This window comes from Poecile atricapillus, chromosome Z (genome assembly GCF_030490865.1).
Source record: "Poecile atricapillus isolate bPoeAtr1 chromosome Z, bPoeAtr1.hap1, whole genome shotgun sequence".
NCBI classification, from domain to species: domain Eukaryota; kingdom Metazoa; phylum Chordata; class Aves; order Passeriformes; family Paridae; genus Poecile; species Poecile atricapillus.
The window spans coordinates 49,895,965-49,917,283 of NC_081289.1; the positions used below are offsets into that span (position 1 = coordinate 49,895,965).

The window sequence follows — 21,319 nt, forward strand, 5'->3', positions numbered from 1 at the left end:
GATCACAGGAACTCCGTGCCCCGGCCGAGGAGAGAGGCAAAACAAGAGGAATCTGAATGACAGCGCTGCTCAGGGGCTCTTTGAACGGTAGGTGGGCTGGGCTGCTGCAGAGACGAATCCTTTATTCCTGTAAATCCTTCACAACCAGCACCTTCTGCCCCTTCCCAAGACGCACTAGGGCAGCCTAAACATCTAAGCTTGCTCCTCTTTCCTGACTAAATTATTCAGACAACCGACTCACAAGAACCTCAGTCATCCCCCAAATTATTACACTTCTTTAAATATTAGCTAAAAGTGACCCAAAGGCCTAAAAGTTACAGGGGTTAAAACCAACAACAAACAAACCCAATGAACCCCCCAAATAAACAAACAAAAACCCAACAACATAAAATAATCCACAAGCTAAGAGGTTTTTCTTTAAGGAGCACTATAGTACAATCCCAGTTGCCTAGTGAGGGACACGTCCTTCAGACGCTCTCCCAGCATTACGGACAGCACTTGATTGGTACTGTATTGATCCAACCACGATCACGGTTGGAAGCAACTATGGAAACTTCTTTGTCCATGTTTTACTTAGAGAGTAAAACGACCCTAAGTTCCTGTGCAAGTTTGTGAAATGAAACCTTGCTAGAAAACCACCTTGCTGTTCTAGGTCAAAAACAATTGAGGGAAAGAAGAGGAAAAATGAGCAGAAAACCTGCTGCTGATTCATGAAGATGTGATTAAAAGGCTCAGAATGATGATGCTTATAAAGCAAGTCAGGCAGTCTTCCTGAAGCAGAATGAGGCAGAAAGGATATGCAGGAAGCAACACTAAGCACAGCTGTGAAATGCTATTTAGTCATCTTCACTCTCACTTAAGAGACCAGAATATACCAGGTAACCTGTGCAGTGTTAGGGACACACTTCAATTCTGCTGAAATCCAGTCTTCCTAGAACTTGGATCTGAGCAGGAGCCTTCAATTATCAGTTATTTGGATTTCTTTTCCCAGTGCCATCCTTTCCCCAACACCTCCAGAATCATAATGTAGAAAAATACAATAATTGTATCAAAGGAGCAGCATACAATGGATGCTCTAAAAGTATTTCAGTGAGATAGAGAAGAAATTAAGAACATGTAGAGATAGATGAGAGGAAGTGGATTAGAAAGTGGTCACATCTAAGTGGGCAGGCAAAGCAACATGGTAATAGAATCAACTGGAATAACTTAAAAAACCCTTCCAGAAAGCAGAGACCACAGCTGAGATGTAGAAGCTGAAACTGAAGTACCAAATTTAACATTGTTATGGGTTATAAAATAAACTCAAGACAACTATCTTCTTGAAAATAAAGAAAATAGCTTTGCATTGATTTCACTGGATTTCAACATTAACAGATGGCACAGAAAGAAAAAAGACAGTAGCTCGACCCCAAAGAATTTTTTAGAATGTTTTTGGTTTTTCAGAATTTTTTTAATAAATGTGCTTTGTTCACAAAAGTAGTGACATAAAAGACAACAGAGATGCCAATACATGTTTTCTTCCTTTTCTTCTCCAGCACCTTAAGAGTGAAAGATGTCTTGCACAGTCATAATTTTTGAATATTTCATAACCTAGAAATAATATTCTTGCACCAAAGTCAAATATACAACTCCTGATATCACCACTTTATTATTAAGGGAGATGTAAGTATTTATGTAAATCACTTTCCTCCTCCACCACAATCTCCTGTTCCTTGTGAAAAAAACCAATACAAACCAAACCAAAAAAAAGAAAAAAAAAAACCAAAAACAAACCCACAAAACCAAATAACCAATAAACCCACTTTGGGCGTTTAGAATGATCAGCAAGAAAACCAAGCTGTTATGAATCTCAGGTCCCTAAACCACAGTGTTGTCACCAACCTCCCAAAAAGAATTAAACTTGGAATCTTAATATGTAAGCTATTTTGGGGGATAAATCTTCATCTGAATTGCACTTCTTTGTGTATGAATTGCAAACCAATTTACAGTAATCAATGCAAACACATATGCCTGATGCTGTACTACTTTTTAAATCGAGTATCAGTTAATCAGTTATTAGGTATACTTTGAAGAATGCACATATTAACCTCCCATAAACAGCTGAATTTACAGCAGCAGTATTTTAACATGAGCACTGCTGGAACCAGTGGTTAATTGGGGAGAAAGGCTTTCAGTGACAAACATTTTAATGAAAATAGTGTCTTAAAGCCAATTTTGAAGCCATTGTGTATTTCATTAGAGAAGTATTCTCTGTAACAAAAATTACCAAGTGAACCATGACTCTTGTATGTCTAACCTTAATTCTTTTCTTTTGTACACATCAGAATATAATTGTTTGGTTTGTATAACTCTATCATTCAGACTGAATAACAAATTTGAATTAGGTATTTGGGAATGCTTTAAATTCAAAAAGAGATACAAAAAGCTTATGTTAAAGAATACAGCACCACAGTCCAGATCACATTTGAGCATAAGCTGGACCAATGTGATTACTCTATGTAAGAAATACTATAAAAGAAAAACAGGTAGGTCAAACTGTGACACATTCAGTGCAAAACTTCAATGGAAGGACTAAGTTGCATTTTTGTAGCAACCACTGTAAAATCCACACTACACTTCAATTTATCTAGCAACTTTCATATAAATACAACGTGGCAGTTTATTATGGTGTAATATACATCATCACAATCACCTGTGACAATGTATTAGTATTGTTTTACCAATTTTCAGCAGTCAGAAATACATCATGATCTGGCACCTAGTTCAAATCATTTACTACTAGGCACTTACATATAGATTTAAGAGCCTAATATCCAAATCAGAAAGTTCTGGCCATTATTTTTAAATGGAGGAAAATCTAAGCTAAACCAATAATGAATCCTCTTTTTTTAACCACTGAACAGAATTGATTTTTCCTGCAAAAACTCACAGATTCATTACACAAATTAAAAATTTAATAGATGTAAAAACAGATGTTTCATCTCCTTACAGTGCAGACCCATTTTCAGTCAGTTTTTATTTAACTGAACAAGAGATTTTTGGGTCCTAATAAGCAAACAAAAAGCATGTGTTAACTTCACTTGTGTGGTCTGAATTACATGGCTTTATGCAAATATGTGTATCCTTGAAAAACCTGTACAGTTATGTTCCTTCTTAAAAAATCAGTTTGTAGTCACTGGCTAACTTAGAAGGTCTACAAATAAGGACAATTCAAAAAAAAGTTGTTTCTTTTAAAAATGCATAAATAATTTACTATAAAACATGACAAAACTCATCCTGTCCCCCAAAAAACACAGCTGGAAGAGAATACAGAACACTGTAGTTGGGGAAATACTGATATATATTAGTGCTTGTATACTCATAAAACTGCAAAACATATTCCAGCTTTGAAGTGAAACATAATTGTCTAGACGTACCATACTCCTCTGGGGGAAAAGCCTCATCAGAAATTGCTATTTATGCAATGAAACTACACAGTATGTGTAACTGTGGATGAATATATTCCAGTGTTTTGGTGTTATGTCAAGAGGGCTGCAATAAACATAAAATCAAATGTGCAAGCATTACCGTTTCTCCAGCCCAGGCTTAACCAGAGTGAAACAAATTTTGGAAGAAAAAAGTTTTGTTCCATAATTAAGAAGGGACGTTTGTAACTAAGTGTCTTAACCTATCTGCACGTTTAATTAAAGTGCAAATTATTTCTTCCTACATTTACTTCTCAGAAGCCCACCAACTCCAGTGCCTTAAGCTCAACCACATTGACTTAAAATACTGAAACAACATTTAACAAATTAAATAGAACTCACACTTCACAGCACTAAAGAAAAGAATGGTACCTTTCTGGGAAAAAAATAGCGATACAAATCTAAAGAAAGTAACAGCAATTTATGCTATGACATGAGTCATTTGCATAAAACTTGTATTTTTTCACTTTCATACAAGAATAAATTTTAAAATTCAAAAGTAGAAAAAAATAGCAAACTCTGTAAACCTTTGCATTTTCTTTATGCAAACCATTTTTCTGTGTTGAACCCATGTTAGTATAGCAAAATTAGTTAAGCAAGAGGTTTGACTGAAAGGGCATTTCAACGACTACATTAACTTAGAAGCAATATAGGATCTTCTAGCTCATAGAAAGGAATGGAACTAGACTGGCTTTCTCCAGAGTCTGAATCATAGGGAGCATCAGGCAGCTCCATAAAACCGTAAGCTAGCTGTTCATCTTCTGTGTCTGACCGAACATAGCAGGCAGTGTTGGAATACTCCTCATCCTCTATACTGTTGAAATCCTGTGGGATATACAGCATTCCTGGGTAGTTCCTGCTAACTAAGTCACTTGTTGTTTGCAGGGAAGTTTTCCTAAATGCCATCAGGTGCATGTGAGAAAATTTGGAATACTTGAAGCGTTTAAAACCCAAGGACTCTATGGCAATTTTCCAGCTTTTCATCATCATAGCCCGGCGATTCTGATGAGATGAATCAGGAGTTATTACAAGCAGTAAGCCATTTAATACGAGGAGTTCATGTGCCTTCTTGCAGCATATCCATCGCTGATAGGGTGATGGAAAGTAAGAAAGGAGGAGCGAGAAAACAACAACATGGAACAGTTCTCCAGGTAGACAATCAATGGGATTTTTCAGTTGCTTAAGAAAGGCATCTATAGCATCTTGTGCCAGTTGAAGAGGTTGCTGAATTTGAAGATTTAGGAAGTCACATTTGTATACGCTCTGGTGGAGTAACAAAAACAGAAAACCAAACATTGAGGTTAGCTTAAAGAGCAAATACAACCAAAATCCACAGAAAAATCAATGATTCCCTTAAAGAAATATCAAGCCTGATGAACATTCCTCTTGCTATTAAATCAATCTAAAAGAAAAATTTAATACATATGCAAAATTTTAGATGTGCAGTGTTTTACTAGAGATTTGATAGCTGAGAACAGTTAATTAAAAAAAAATACTTATCCCCAAAAGAAAAAAGCATTGAATCAACTATCTCAGAAATTATTTAAGAACTCAGAACATTGCTTGTGTTTTTACAGGTGCTGAAAGCCTTTTGTAGATCTTTATGAACCTGAAATAAGTAATTAGAAACTGAATTTAATACCTCAGAATTTCTACCAGTTCTTTAAAAAGAATCCAAAAAACTCACTAGTTTGGTCACTTGGAAAAAAGTGTCATTTTTTTACTGGTATAGGCTCAAGGAATAACAAGGTAATATAGATTCTGAAGTTACAGTACTGATTTGCAGCAATGATGTAGATCCGTGTTTTAGCTTTGCTGTAGATGTAAAGTGTAGTGGTACACATTTAGGCAGTCATCAAAGTAAGCTAAAGACTACAAATTATCTGTTAATCATTTGTGCACTCAAGCTGTCGAAGACTAGAAATCACACCACAATGCAACATACAGAAGAATAAATTCTTAACATCCTTAATCACAAAGCATTCAAAAAGTAAATGCATGTGCTTTAGTGAATCTAAGTTTTGACACTTCATCATAACCCACGACTGATTTTTCATAAAAATGGTATTAAGATATAATGCTGCAATCTGATAGCAGCAAAAATTGTTCTTAATGCCTAGAGAATGTGCAGTGAATGACAGACACTAAACAGGTTAGCAAATATGAAAGCAGACAAAACATTCTGTGGAACACACCTGAAAGGTGAAATTAAGTATGCTGCATTTGAATACCATGAAAATAGTACAAAAAAATGTGTTCTATGAAGCAGTATTCAAAGATTACTAGAACAGTATTGCACCGGTATTCATAAAGGGACTAATATGCACAATTGTTTTCAAGTAGAACAGAACGTTATTTCTGTTCATATAAAATCACATTCTCTTCCAAGACTAAGCAGAAAATTACAAAATATAATCAATATTCAAAAAAATTTGATTTGCTTTTTTTTAGCTTTAATCTTGCCCTTCTATATGCAAAGATCCAGAAAAAGATTTGCATTGTGTGGCTATAACCAAGAAATTTTAATTACAACCATTATACCTGTAGGGCTATATTCTGTTTCCCTGTAATACTGAGCACAGGAAATTACAGTAGCAATTTCATTATAACCTCTAGTAAGTTTTAAAACAAAGAAGCATTTTGAAAATTGATTGTTCAGAGTGGCATGTTAACTTTACTTAGAACTTCAAAACTTCAAGAGTTAAAAAGTTAGCGGTCACACATATCCCGTTGAAAAAAACAATTTAGATTGCAAGTATTTCCGAGTAGTGGAGAAGCACAAATCAGCAATGCAGAAATAATGTTATAGACAATTTCAAGATTAAGACAGGTTTCAAGTGGAATCTGTAATCAGCTTTAGGACAAAAATACTGCTAAAGTGGCATTTGCTACTAAACTTTTGATATACAAGTCTTGAACTAATGTTTCAGTCCTCAGAGCCACAGAAGCAGCAGTTATATCTCAGTGCATCCACTGACATTTAAGAACACAATCCTACTTATGTGAATAATTTGCACAGGTATTTCACAAAAATATACTGAGTTGGAAGGGACCCTCAAGTATTGAGATACATATTTTAATTTTTAACTCAAGTACCCTTCCAGCATCTTTTTTTTTTTTTTGTCTCAGACTATATTTACTCCAATACAACATCTGCTGCACACTACAGTCTCAGTTTCCATCCTCCCAGCTTCTAATAATGCACGTTTCCCTCAGCGTACTTTACACTAGGACACTGGAAATGAGTGCATGGTGACTAACTAACAAAAATATTAATCTTTTCTTGGTAAGCAGTTTCCCTCTCTCTCAAAACGCAAAACCCTTCTGTCCTGGAGTGACTTCCCACTCCAGTGTGATATACACCTTCAAAGGGAATGTATTTCCATATTCTACAGTCTGCATTCTCTGTATGTAAAACAGAGATTCTAAAAACTTTGAAGACACTTATCCTTTTGTTACATAACTAACATTTCAGTTCCTTTTCTTGTATTTCCACAATTACATCCCTCTTATTCCTCCAAATAAATGGAAGTATTACTCAACTTCTTAGTCTATATCCAAAGCATTTCTATATGAAAGTGGATAATATTTTTTTTTATTAAAGAAGGAACTATTTAACCCTCCAATCAACATTATTTAAGAGATTGGCTTTCTAAGAAGGCTCTGTGCTTCAATTTGTTTTAAAAGGTACTTTAGTATCTTACCTAAGAAATCTGCTAAATCTGAAAATTTTACCAGTTTATTTTATTTTCAGCTTTTACCACAACTTACCAAGATACGTTTTTTCAAGTCAGGAGATGACATTACCTACCATAATAAACCTTTGGCTGTTATTCTGAAAATCTTAAATCAGCCCAGGCAACTGCTGGCCTAAAGATAAATTTATTCAGAAGGTTATGGTGCTGATATACCTCAAAGCAGAGTCATCTGCTGTACATCAGGGCTCATTAATTCTGTTTTGGAGGTAGGACTAAGCTTATTCTAGTCGATGCGTTTGACTGCTCAAACTGTACTCCCTGTCCCTCCAAGAACACTCGCTAGCCAGGCTTCAAGGTGCCCTGAATAAGCCAAAGCGTCCAAGAGAATCAAAGATGTTGGTGAGCCTGAGACAGGCCTCAGAGTAAGCATGAAATTAGCACTCTGGGAAACTCCTACCATGAAGCTATGGTACTAACCATGTCAGATGACCAGAAATCAATTATCTTATTGTTCCCTTCTACTGGGAGAGAATCTAAGGAACTGGTTAGTACATAGAAATTGTATATGTTCTTTCATTAAATCCACAGAAGTTACTTTTTCAGGACTTTTCCCAATAAAGGTTTTGGTCACTGTACAGTTAAACTGATTTTCATGAGAACAAATGTAGCTTTCTTATGAAAGCATTATTTCTATATGAGATTAGAAGATAGAAAAAAATTAACTAGGCGTACTCAAAAATTCATGTTGAGGTTCAACTCATGTAATGTTAGGTAGCTAGGCTGCCATTATAGTCACTGGAGAATTAGTCAATACAGAACCCAATTCATTTCACCATCGAACAGCAGATATTTAGGTTTAATTATTTTTAATAGATCTTCACTGACTGTAATTAGAACTTAGAACCTGAGATGTAGACACTGAGGCTAGAAATTTCATAGCTAGAAATTCACTTCCCATGTATTACTATTTTAAATGTCACAGGCTGCCATTTCAGTGGCATGTGTCTTTTTTACCTCCTGTGTCATGCCCAACTGCCCTACACAGTCCTACAGCCTCCAAAGTGCTGGAAAGCCATTGTGATGCCTGTGTTTCAAATTAGGCAAGATAAAATCTACTCGAAGTTTGTGTTTTAGACAGCACTAACATTGAATTGCTTTTCAAAGCAATTTAATCAGACTCAAATTTTTAAAGAATATCTTTCAGTATCTCTCAGCATATATGCAAATATACAATTGAGGTGTTAATAGACTAAACATCGTAACAACAACAAGCTGCCATGTATTTAGCATGTACATCACACTGCAGCAAATAAGAGAACATTACTTTCCAGTTAACTGCATTATTTCACCTGTATACTTCTTTTTACTTCTCCACTTCTAAGAAGGGTTATCTTAGGCTACAGATTTTAATAGTGCCTGAATTTTAACTGTAAGTAGTCAAGGTGTGTGTAGTCAAAGGCTTTTCTGTTTTCTGTCAGAAATGTACTTCTGTGTCTTTTTTTTAAAAAAAATATTCCATTTTATCCTTTTGTGTGGTTGATAAATGCAATTAGTGACGACAGAAGTTGGGTCAAGAGTAAAAGACACAAAGAAGATATGACTACAGCAGAATTAGGGCATTTGAGAACCTCACTGCCTATAGAAAATGCAATTTACCCCAAATACACTGATAAATTTGTCCTCTGGATTTTGGAAGCTCAAGAATACTTTTAGCAATAAATAGAAATGCTCCCTTATAGTGTATTTCTGATTACTAAATCTCCCCAGAAAAACTCACCAAATACAGTCACTGATCATTTTCTTCTGTCAGTCAATGCAGCTTCTGAGACGTTCTTGCCTAAGCATATGCCTACTTAATCGTTATTTGTACCTTTTAAGATGCAAGGACTCATCTGAAACACCATTAAAAGACGGCTACTAAAATTTTCCAATTACGAGATTAATAACACCATTATAAAGATGTCTCTGGGAAAAAAAATCTTATTTTTAAAAGAAAACACTAGAACTTTAGAGCCTGTTTACAGGAAAGGATGCAATGTTTAGTTCCTACTAAAACAGATATTTAGAAAGCATTTAACTATTAAATGTAGTTTTTTTACAGTAATTTTGAGGCATTCCACAAATCTGAGGATCAAGTTTATATTAAATACAGGAAACATTACATACCTCAACAGCTGGAACAATGTCTATGCCAACTGTTAGAAATTCTTCAAACTTCAGAAATGGATTAAAGCAGCTACCAACATCAAGTAATCTGATCTTTCCCAAGGAGTGAAGGAACCTAAGAAGCAGCAAGAATTAAATTTTATCAAGTGTAACTTTTAAAGCTGTATTCTGAGTTACAACTTCAGGTAAAAGATGCTCACAGAACACCAGAGTAGTGACTAATAGAAGTGAATGCCTTACTTCAGTTGCTGAGATACTAAAGAACCAAGCTCCATCCAATAAAAGCAGATGGTCCTCAAGCAGGAGAATTTTGTTCAGAGCAGCTATAGTAGTATTAACTTGTGCACTTGTAGTAAGTAAATAAAATGGCAAATTGCGTGTCCACTAGACAGGCTTTCTCATATTGTGTTTCTCACTTAACTTTTTGTAGTACTTACTGATTTTGAAGTCACACTAGATACCAGAGTTAAAATTTCATGAGTTGGAAAGGGAAACAGAGAACAACTACATAAATTGCATCATTTACAGGGATGCAATCTAAAAAAATCCCATGATGATTTGTAACATCTTAGAATATCCAAAATCCATTAACAGGGGCAGACAAAGTCACAGCTTTCACAGGGACTTCACATAGCTGAGAATGCTAATAACCTTCCAGAAAGAAAATGTTCTTTTGCTTCAAGTTTCTGTAGCCAAAACCAACTGGCATCTCCAAATTATAACTTGTTTTGTTTCTGGGAAAGGCTCAGCCCTGGAGAGACAGATAACTGCAAAGACTTTCAGAAACAGAGGTGCAGGGCCAATGGAATAAAACCAAGCCATGGCTGTGCTCATAGCAACAGCAAAGCAGAAAAAGAAAAACGTCTAAACAGCAGTAAGAGATCCAGGCTCTCTGGGCTCCTTCTAGACTTCCAGTAACCTACCTGAGAGAGGATGATGGAAAAGCAAGAGAAAATGTCTTGTTGCATTCAGCAAAATAATAATGGCAAGTTTAAGCATTTTGCTTCTACATGGAACAGAAGAAACCCAGGGTATACTTCTCTCAAAATACCACTATGGCCAAGGCAAACAGTGTAACAATTAAGTTAAAGCTGCAAATATTACCAAGCTACCCTGTAAGTCAATCAGTACCGAGTGAGACTTCAAAATGAAGATGAAAGCAACAATTTTTCCAGACTTGGAACAGGAATTTGGATACTGATTTGGACACAGATCCTAGTACCCATAAATCTCAAACACAGACTGAAGTCAAGTAGTGTCTTTTCCCACATAAGGGTAGCCTGAGGTTTCTCAGACCAGTATATCTCCTTGTCTAGCAAATGGAGACATTAATGGCAGATCCTTCCACATTCAAACACAAAAATGTATGCCTGTATGTATGCTTGCATTCTATATTAGAGTCCAATATGGTAACAACAAATCAATGGACACATGGGACCACAGGAAGCATAACAAGAGGAAACAGGATGCTACAGTGCAGAGAAAACTTCCCATAAAAAAAAGAGAGAGCCTCTAGAGATCTAAACATGTTCTCTTTTAAGTGTTCAATGAAATACTTGTCAGATTAAAATTAAGCAGCAACTCCCAGAAGCCTCTAATTTCCAGGATAGCCACTTCAGCTATGGTACACTGAAAAAATAACTATGATGTGTACTTTCTTCCTATTTACAAAAGCTACCTTAATTATATATTTATATATTACTTGAGAGAGGATTATATATGGGATGAACAGAATTAGTGTCTTTACACGTAGCAGAGTAAAACAAAGAGTCACAGGCTTAGTCATACCGACAGACAAACCCACAACTCTTACTTGTAGTGTTACATGACCAAAATGCAGTGACAGTATTTAAAAACTGTGTGTAGGTTCCCCCATATCCCTTGTACCAAGGGATACAAGTTTGAGACTTCACTACTAGGTCAGTGTAGACATGACAAAGCATTTCAGGAGAGATCTCTGCTTTGTGTAATATACAGTCCATTTTCTTTCTGATGAACTCTGTAATTTCTTCTGTAAGGCATCAAAAAAAACCCCAAGAATTTTGATTTCTCTGGCCGGTCACTTAGACCAGTTATGCCTTGTTTATCAAGGTCTGTGTGGCTACTAAGAACTTATTATTATTTGCAGCTTATTCAGGTAAATATTATAAAACTTGCTTTTTCCAGGTATGTCTTAAGGGGTGGGTATATTTTTAAAGTTTTGAGAATGAAAATAAACATCATCAGCACTCATTATGCTAACAAATACTTTAAAAATAATTAATAAAAATTCTCTATTAATTCCTTTCTGTACACATTAGAACAAAAAGGAAGGCTACAAACAACTGGTAGCAAGAAGGCAGGTGAAGCTAGCTATGCAACAGCCACTCTTAACTGCAGAAAGTATGAAGACAGATCAAAGAGAGAGCAAAGAAATGCAAAGAGAGAACCAATGCTTTATCCTGACAATGTCTCCCAATGGCAGACAGCTTTAAAGCATATATGATCATCAAACCTATTGATTTAAACAAACATGAGAGAGACAAAAGGCACCAGGTCCTAAGGACAGACACACCTACTAGTTACATTAATAACATGTCATTCTTTCCCTAACTGATACTACACCTAGCTTCAAGTACTGCTGATCACAGCAGACATGCTAAAATAAAGGAAAAAAAATCTCTATGCAACAGAAAAAACACTATTGCGGGAAGTCATAACAACTATCCTATAAAGAATATGAAACAAATTATAACTTTTATAGATTCTATGCTTATGCATTCATTATTTCATTGTATTTGCAAAATACGACTTTTTTTCCATCACACATGGAATAGTCACAAACATGACATGTTATTTAGGAAAAAAAAATGGAGGGTGGCATTTCAGAAATAATGAAGTTAGTCTTGGATGCCAAAAATACAATTCTTACTTGAGTGAAGGTCAAAAACAAAATTAAAACTGTTGTTTGGAAAATACCTCAAGGATACTACAAGTTCTGCAGAGCCAGTCATCAGAAAGTTATCACATTAAAAGTTAAAGGTTGTAATTCCAAATTGCTTTTGAAGTGTGTAATTGGAATCAAGAGTTTCTCTGCAATTATTTATGAAGAGAAAGTTTTAAGTACTCTGATATTTACATTTGGCACTTAGTACTTACATAAGCAATTGACTTTTCAACAGTGCTGAACAGCCATTAGATTCTAACTTAATTAACATCTCCCTTATTTCACCTCAAGGTTTAATATAAATTGCATTGCACACCAATGACATACTAAAATGAAATTGCTCTAGCACTAAAATGAAGATGACTAAGTTGTCATTCTCAAGCATTTTTTTTATAGCATTCACCAAAATATACTACAACATAAACAGCTCTTGAAATGCATATATTCAAATGAAAATTCCCCTTCTTAACTATTAAAAATACATCAGACTGATCTAACATGTTACGGCAAAAAAATGTCATGGTAAGTTTTAACACTCAAAAAAGAGGGGAAAAAAGTCAAAACAAGTAAAACTTACTCTTCTGTCATAGCTTCATGATTTGTCAAGCCAAAGTTTGGCAAAGGATCTTCAATCTTGGGAGTCTGAGGAACACTTAAAGCTGGAGTGGTCTTAGAAGCAAGAAGTGCTTTTTTTTCATCTTTCTCAAGTGCTTTTCTTTTTCCACCATTCTGAAAATACTCTCGGCATACACTGAAAAGACAAAAAAAAATTTCCCCAGGAAAACGGAATGCTCTTCTTAGTCACTACTATAGCTAAGATACATACCAGATGGATAAGAGATACAAGTGCTGTCAGCTTTTAAACAAATCTGGGTTTTATTTCAACTTTGGTAAACCAGCTTTAAAAAAGATGCAGTACACCCAACAACACAAAATGGAGTGGTGAGTTGTTTGGGCTTCCCCCCCCCCCAGAATTACCCTGTAAGTCACAGCTGAGTAAACAGATTCAAAATATTTTTATCTGGATAGACTTTTAAAGTAAGACAGCAGAAGTCCTGTCAGAACATCACCAGACAATAAACTTCAGTTCAGTTCTCCACTATAGTGCAAGGAGTTATCAGCTAGATCCCCATCAATACAAGGTTTTGAAATGTGTGTCTTGCTGGCACATAAACTGGGGAAAAATAAACCTAATCCAGATTTATGTGCAAACTTACATCCAACAGTTTTTACTTTTAATTGAGTTTGCCTGGGTAATTTTGGTTTTAAGTAACAGCTAGTAGCTGTATTACTGAGGAACACTTATTCCAGCTTTCAGTTTTTCCCCATATTTACTTATTTTTCTCATAGGAACCAGAACAAAATAATCTAATCATTCTAGAACAGAAATATTATCCAGTTTAAAGAAATTAGTGTAACAGAAGAAGTTAAAGAGCACTTCTGTTCTTCAATCAATAGTCAGCATTAGTGTACGAGAACCAAGCACTATGTTTGAGAATAACTGAATTTCATCCACAAAATTTCATCAAAACTAGAACCGGAAAAAATCGTTGCTGTGCAATTAAAAAGCTGGACTCACCCTGAACAATTCAATTTTTTAAATTAAATATGCCATCCAAGTATTTGCACGGAAATTTTAACAGAAATAATACTTATTTGAATAATGTTTTCTGAACAACTCATTTTTATGATGCTTTCTTGAAATTCACTTCATTTTCCTCTAACAAAACTGCAGAAGTTTGAAGGAAACATTCCACAAAACAAATGTGAGTGTAGTTTAATAATATCTTATACAAAAATATACAAAATACCTTATGCAAAGCAGGAACAACATAATGACACTTCATATCACAGATTTAAGGATGAACACGATGGTATAATGGTGCATTTAAATCACAGATAGCGACAAGGACTTGGAATACACAGGGCTTATCTAAGGCTTGGTGATATTTTAGGCATCAAATATACCCAGTCTCTTCCATCATATAAGATGTGAAGGACAATGAAAAAAATGTCATTGGAGTGGCACTGAGTTTCTTAGATGGAAACATACACTGACAGGTACAGATAGAAATAACTTTACCCCAAGACAGGTAGGAAAGAAGCACCTTGAGTCAGAAATGTGCAGTCACAGAATTGGTCAGGTTAGAAACCAGACCAGCAGGTCACCTGGTCCAACCTCCCTGCTCAAACAGGGTCATCCCAGAGCACATGGACCAGGATTGTGTCCAGAGGGTTTTTTAAATATATAAAAATATAAATAAATATTTTCAAAGAGAATTTCCACTTATCTGTGCAACCTGTTCCAGTGCTCAGTCACCTGCACAGTAAAGAAGTTTCTCCTCATTTTCAGGTGGAACTTCCTGTGCATCAGTTTCTGCCCACTGCCTTTTGTCCCATTGGCTGACATGAGCCTGGATCCATCCCTTTGACACCCTCTGGTAGACAGTGATGAGGTCCCCTCTCAGTTTCTCTTGAGATTGAACAGGTGCAACTCCCTCAACCTTTCCTCATAAAACAGATGCTCCTGTCTAGGCTGCAATACTACCAGACATACAGATTGCAAAATTATAGCAGCTGCATCCATTAGAGACTGCACGTATGGAAAGACAACAATTCTAAAATTAACTAAGTATAAGAAGCCAGTCACTAGCAGGAAAGAGATTTTAAAAAGATCAATAAACAAATGAGAACACCAGAAAAAAAACACTTGCATTACTGCTAGTATGCTAATTAAAGTGTATTTTACACATTGTATTATTTATTTATAAGCAGCTGATCAATTTAGAACTATTTAGTTCTGTGGATCAATTAGTCAAAGAAATGAAACTTGGAAAGAAAAACTGGTTTTGACCATTCATCAGCTACTACACAACTTTGTTATCACCCTGCAGTCTCTTTATTTTTATTCTAAGTCTTTTTTTCTCATTACATGTCTTAAAACATCCAAAATCAACGGCAGTTTAAGTAGTGTTGCATTGACATGTAAGACACTAGAGAATTCTCAGCCTTGGAAGAATGTGTTCTTGTTCTTCTCAAGTATTCATGTTATCAACCTTTTAATTCCCTAGAAGCTGGTATGCTACACAGCTTAACACTTAATGAGCACAGGAGAACCCCCTACTTGTAAAGTGCAAATTCCTCTTGTCACTGAGAAGCCATTTCTTCCTCATTCTTGGTATTGATGTGAGTGGTTTTTCCATCCTTTTACCCCTATCATGTCAAGTAAGTTCTCCTGATTCTATATTCTTCATAACAGACCTTCCTCATTTGCATATAAGACACTATCAAAGTCAACCACAAAGAGAACCATCTACTTCTGCATTTTTTCTGGTGGACAACTGCCCAGTGCCACAGGAAGGCCCAAGAATGGATAAAATTCTTCACATTCAGATCCCAGGCTCTGCCAACTGGTGCAGTACCACAGGATACCAAAAAACCCCAGCCAAATCCATCCAATCCAAACAAAAAAACCTCAGATCATACTGCACTTCATAGTCACTGAGGGTCATCTTCTCTCGACACTTTTCTGACGTCACAGTCATTCTGGCATGATTACTACATGTTGCCCTTTTGGCTCCTGAGCTCTCAGAGGAGTTGTCTATGTACTTCCCCTGTAGAAGTGACCCCCACATCTCCTGTGGGTTAACAGTGAGCACATGGACACTCACTGCACTGGCAGTTAGCACAGATAATGCACTCTGTAGTTTACCTCATGGTAGCTTGCTGATGTAGCCAGAGGTTTAACTTCACAGCCATTAAAATCCATCATAGATCACTCTGGTTTTGAGTATGCAGTTATATAAGACTCTATAAAACAATTGTCACAAGTGAGGAACGGAGCATCTCAATTACCTCCAAAGCGAAAATTAAGCAATCTGTTTTATAATTCTAAAAACTGACACAGCTCCATTTTTAACTGACAAACATTCAGTTTGATGACACAATATTAGCTCTACAATTAACATACTTGTGAAGAATTGTGCAATGTAAATACTATCTGAACTAACACTTGCTACAGTTCACACAAACTGTGAAATAAATATTTCAGGTCTAAACTGTTTCAGTTCCTAGATGAGGAGACAGGTTAGGTTTCTGGGTGGAGTGTGCAGTTCAATGTCTTTGCTTTAACAAAAAAATCAAAAAATCAAATCTTTGTATTTCCTTAGTGAAACTTATCTTCCCTATTTCAAATCTCAAACAGTAAATAACCTGTTCCAGTTGACTCCCCTGCTCTGTCTGCCACTTGGGCTGGGCACATAAAAGAAGTCTCAGGAAAAGACAATATGAATACGTATGACTTTGTTAATACTCACCAGCAATAAAAGAGAAGCTTTGTTTTCAAAAAGAAAGACTAAATCCATGACTTTCAGTAGAATATAAAATGAAAAAAAAAGAGGGGGACATTGCCAAGAAACACCATATGAAATTTAAAAAACATAACAGAATCCTTAATTAATTCTTCTGCTCAAGTAATAACAAATAACTAAATTAAAGCTGGTGTGGTCAGCTTTTATCATAGCAAAAAGCAGTTTCTGATAGCTGTAATCAATACTTGAGGATTTTAAGCACCTAATTTTATTGACCGACTCTTTCTTTCTGCATTATCATGAGGAAAAGGTGAGCTTGATTTATGTTCCTCAGAACAGTTACTAACCAAAAGCTAATACTGAAGATGGCTTTCAGCGAAGGTACAGAGAAATAGCAAACTTCCCTTCAGAGCTGAAGGAATGTCTGGACTTCTCATCATGGTTTCTGCTGCAAAACATACCTCTCCTCCTTCCACACACTGAGGAACAAGTTCATAAATGGCCACTCTCAGAGCTGCTAGCTTGAAAAAAAAAATAAAATTGCAAATGCTTCTACATGTTTAAGCCATCTACCTCCCAACCTCCAAAGTGAAGGGAGGGAGGAGTCTCAATTGTGCTTGTACACATTAATCATACCTAGAAAAGCAGTCAAGTTTCCCTTGGACTAAAAATATTTTGTGGTTGTCATGTGCAACAATCCAGCTTCAAGTTAAGGAAATAGTGTTCAGCATAGGTAAGAACACCAGGTTTCTCAGTGTAAAGTACCGGAATTTTTTTATCAGCATAATTATATATTTTTAAACTTCAAGTTGACAAACTTGTATATAATACATTTTTCCCTTTTTTTTTTTATATTTGGTCTCAATTCTAGGAGTTTGAGACATTTTCCTTTTGAGAAATGCAACTAGATCTGTAATCATATGTTTCTCTTGGGGTGTGGCCACCCCAAGCCAGTTTCTGAAGGAAACATCTTTTATTGCCAGAGGATTCCAAGAACTTGAAAATAGTCAGCAGTTATCATATGATCATTGCTTTAATTAGCTCTAGTGTTCAACAAACAAATTATGCTCTCGTCGGAACAAAGTAGTCATAGAATATCCTGAGTTGGAAAGGATCCATCAGGGTCACTGAAGTCCAACTCCTGGACCTGTAGAGAACAGCCCCAAGAGTCACACCATATGCACAAAAGTATTGTTCAAACACCTCTTGTTTGAACCAAGTGCTGTGACCGTTTCCCTGAGGAGCCTGTTCCAGTGCCCAACCACCCTCTGGGCGGAGAACCTTTATCTAATATCCAACCTAAACCTCCCCTGACACAACTTCAGGCCATTCCCTTGGGTTCTGTCACTGGTTACCACAGATCAGTGTCTGCCCTTCCCCTTACCCTCACAAGGAAGTTGTACCTGCAATAAGGTCTCCCCTCAGAGACCCTCCCTTCTCCAGGCTGAACAGACCAAGTGACCTCAGTCACTCTTCAAAAGGCTTCCCCTCAAAGCCCTTCACCATCTGTGCTGCCCTCCTTTGGACACTCTCTCACAGCTTTGTATCCTTCTTTTATTGTGGCACCCAGAACTGCCCCCAGCACTGGAGGTGAGGCTGCCTCAGCTCAGAGCAGAGCAGAACAATCCCCTCCCTTGCCTGGCTGGCCATGCTGTGCCTGATGCCCCCCAGGACAGGGTTGGCCCTCCTGGCTGCCAGGGCACTGCTGGCTCACATTCAACTGGCCATCAACCAGGACCCCCAGCTCCCTTTCCCGCATGCTGATTTCCAGTGTTTCATTCCCCAGTCCATCCATACATCCAGGGTTACACCATCCCAGATACAGAATCTGGCACTTGTCTTTGCTAAATTCATATAGCTGGTGATGGCCCAGCTCTCTAACTTGTTGAGGTTTCTCTGGAGAGCCTGTCTGCCTTCAAGGGAGTTAACAGTTCCTCACAATTTAGTATCATCAGCAAACAATGTGTTTAACAGCAAAAGAACAAGACTGTCATGTAAATGTAAACATTGAACATTGTCTTTTCCCATTTCAAATGGTTCCCCTCCTGCTGTTTCTGCCGCCTTCCTCAGTTCCATTCTCCCTGCAGTGAATTGCTCAACTAACTGCATTCAACAAAAAAACCTACAAAACGGTATTAAAGGGACTTGAAAACACTCATTCATTCAATCTTCCAATTAAACAGGATCAGCTTTCCAGTTCTAGCAGAGATCTGTTACTCTCAAAGATCCTCCAATAGATTACTTAGCCTTCTCTTGAGTAGATAGCTCCAGTTTCTAGAAAAGAACATCAGAGCTTTTGTGGAAAAAACAGAAGGTTTTTGATAATTTCTTTATCTTTCTTAGAGTTGATCTGCTGTTTGTTATTTTTTAAATGCAGTGGCCAAGGTGATATTTTGGTTAAGAGCAATGCTAAATAAAGTCAGAGTAGTACTTTACATATCTCGTGGACAATCTCATTAACACACTCAAGTATGATACTTGCTTCTTCTGCAAAAGCATCCCATGACCACTTCATATTCAGTTTATGGTCTGCTTCAGAATCCAAATAGTTTTTTGAAAGACTGTCACAATTAATTATTCCCTGGCCTTTATTTGTACAGCTGATATTTAATACAGTAGATAATGTTTAGTATAGTTTATAACTGTATTAATTTTAATTTTGCTCTCAGAGTGACAGTTCTCTCTCTTTGGTCTCATTTCCAAATTTAATACACTTTAGCAGACTGCTAATAAAAGTATTGATTAGTTATGGATACAGGGATAAACCCTGCCAGAATCCTTCTCAGTAAAAAAATTAAAAATAGAATTTAAAAATATTTTAAAAATAATCTTTTCACATCTATTCTCTGCAAATGTTTCCAAACAGTTCTGTACTTGCCTGTCATTTATTTCATCAGAACTGTATTTCTTTGCTCATTAAACAGTCAGAGTTTGTTGTGTTTTTTTTTTTAAATGCAGGTCTAGGTAGTGTTTTGTCATGATAATTAGAAAAGCAGACTTTATTTCTTGTTCTTTAAAAAAACAGTCAAGTCAACACAAGTCTTAACACTGAGGCAAAAGCAACAGAAAGAAACAAACCTGCTGGTCTAGCTTATTCTGTTTTAACTAGAACCAGAACAGGCTGGCATTCATTGTCCGTACAAAGGTACACCAGCCTACCTATTCCAGCAAAAATTAAAGAGTTACAATTATTCAGGGTAAACACCATCTTAACCTGTTTTAAGTTTTGTGTTGTAATATAAATAAATGAGAAACACAAGTGTTAATTTGCAAATACTACTTGCTACTTACATTCAATTTTCAAAATATATATAAAGGACGGAAGAAACAGTTGAGTGTTGCCCAGGCTTTTTACACCACCACTCGGGATCCTAAACCTGGATCTGAAAGCGGATAAAGTTTTAATCCCTCTTCCCCCATACCTCTCCCGACTTAACAGTTCTGTAATGTTTCCCTGAAACAATAAACAAAATTGGCCCTATAGAACTCAGCATATGGTCACTAGCACAGTCTATCATGTACTGCTTTCCATCTTTTACAGTTTCTAGAGTCTGGATACATGTTCTTTCAATCAACACTAATGAAGAAGTAAAACAGTAAGTTTTATGTCATTTGGTTTAAGAATTAATGTCAGGTTTTTTCCACTGTTTTCAACTAAATAGCTAGAAAGAGTTTTGAAAGAAAAACAAAATTGTTATTCTTGATCCTGAGAAGTACACATAGCTTCTCTAGTGGTTATTCTACACTATCAGATTTATTTTATCAGATTCTAGGAGAATACAAGGAAAATGAAGGAAAGAACAAAAACCCACAAAGTCTTTTGTACTTTTTTTTCCCTTTTAACTAATGGAAAAAACACTTCTCAGTTTCCAGTCGCTGAAAAGATCTTCCTTCAAATTAAAACAAAACAGTCTCTCCTTTCTTCAGGAGGTATACACTGGTGGCTCCAAACGATTTTCAGCACTGCACTCACAAACTAAAATTCATCTTAATACAAAACAGCTACTTTCCTGCTGTCATGGTAACATAGTAATAAGCACTGAGGGAAAGCTTTCACTTCAGTCACACAGTTCTCTTGCATGCAGTTCTGCACCCAGGCACAAGGAGGAGTAACAACAACGGGACCTGCCACCAGTCTGGCACACCTCTTGGCCCCCTGGGAAGGAACAAAAAATTGCAGAACACAAAATCAATCTGATATGCTCTGGTATTTAGCAATCCAGGCCTCAAAAAATCTGAGAACTGACAAGTACACTCTCCTTTTCTGTAAAAACTCCTGATCCCTTGACTTTGCAAAATGAAAGCTATGTGCTTTATCTAAAGCTTTATACTAAGACAGAGCATTCTAGTGTCTCTTAGCAGGTGGATTCTCTTCCTAATATGAGCTCAGGCTGCAAAGCCCAAACTGGGCATTTACTTCAATGTTTACTTTGTACATGATCTACAACAGAAACCAAGTGAGAGCCCCAAACCTATAAACAAGTCACCACTGTCCGAAGAAACATTATCCTGTCCTATACAGTAACAGACAAACTTGCCACAAACTAAGGGATTACTCCTTAGCTGAAATTAAAGAACACACATCTCTACTGAAAATGTTTCATATATTAGTTGACAATCAAACTGCAAGAAAATATCAAGCAATGTTCCATGACATCTCCCCTAGGTCCAGTACAACTATTTTTTTCACAGATAACCTGAACTGTGGAACAGTCAGTTTCAGTTCCTTTACAAGTGATCTGAGAATGATGCCAA

The 21,319-nt window shown here is 36.4% G+C and overlaps 1 protein-coding gene across 1 annotated transcript in view; it reads right to left on the reverse strand.

Moving 5' to 3' along the window:
• Positions 1-1,318: 1,318 nt before the first annotated feature.
• The window catches only part of LOC131573216 (S-adenosylmethionine sensor upstream of mTORC1), a 34,134-nt gene continuing 14,133 nt past the window's right edge, over positions 1,319-21,319 (reverse strand). Inside the window, exons 3-5 of the mRNA XM_058826946.1 lie at positions 12,832-13,005; positions 9,329-9,443; positions 1,319-4,727 (exon numbers count right to left, since the gene is read on the reverse strand). Coding sequence (XP_058682929.1) covers positions 4,098-4,727; positions 9,329-9,443; positions 12,832-13,005 — 919 coding nt within the window. The 3' untranslated portion in view covers positions 1,319-4,097. The remainder of the gene's footprint in view (positions 4,728-9,328; positions 9,444-12,831; positions 13,006-21,319) is intronic.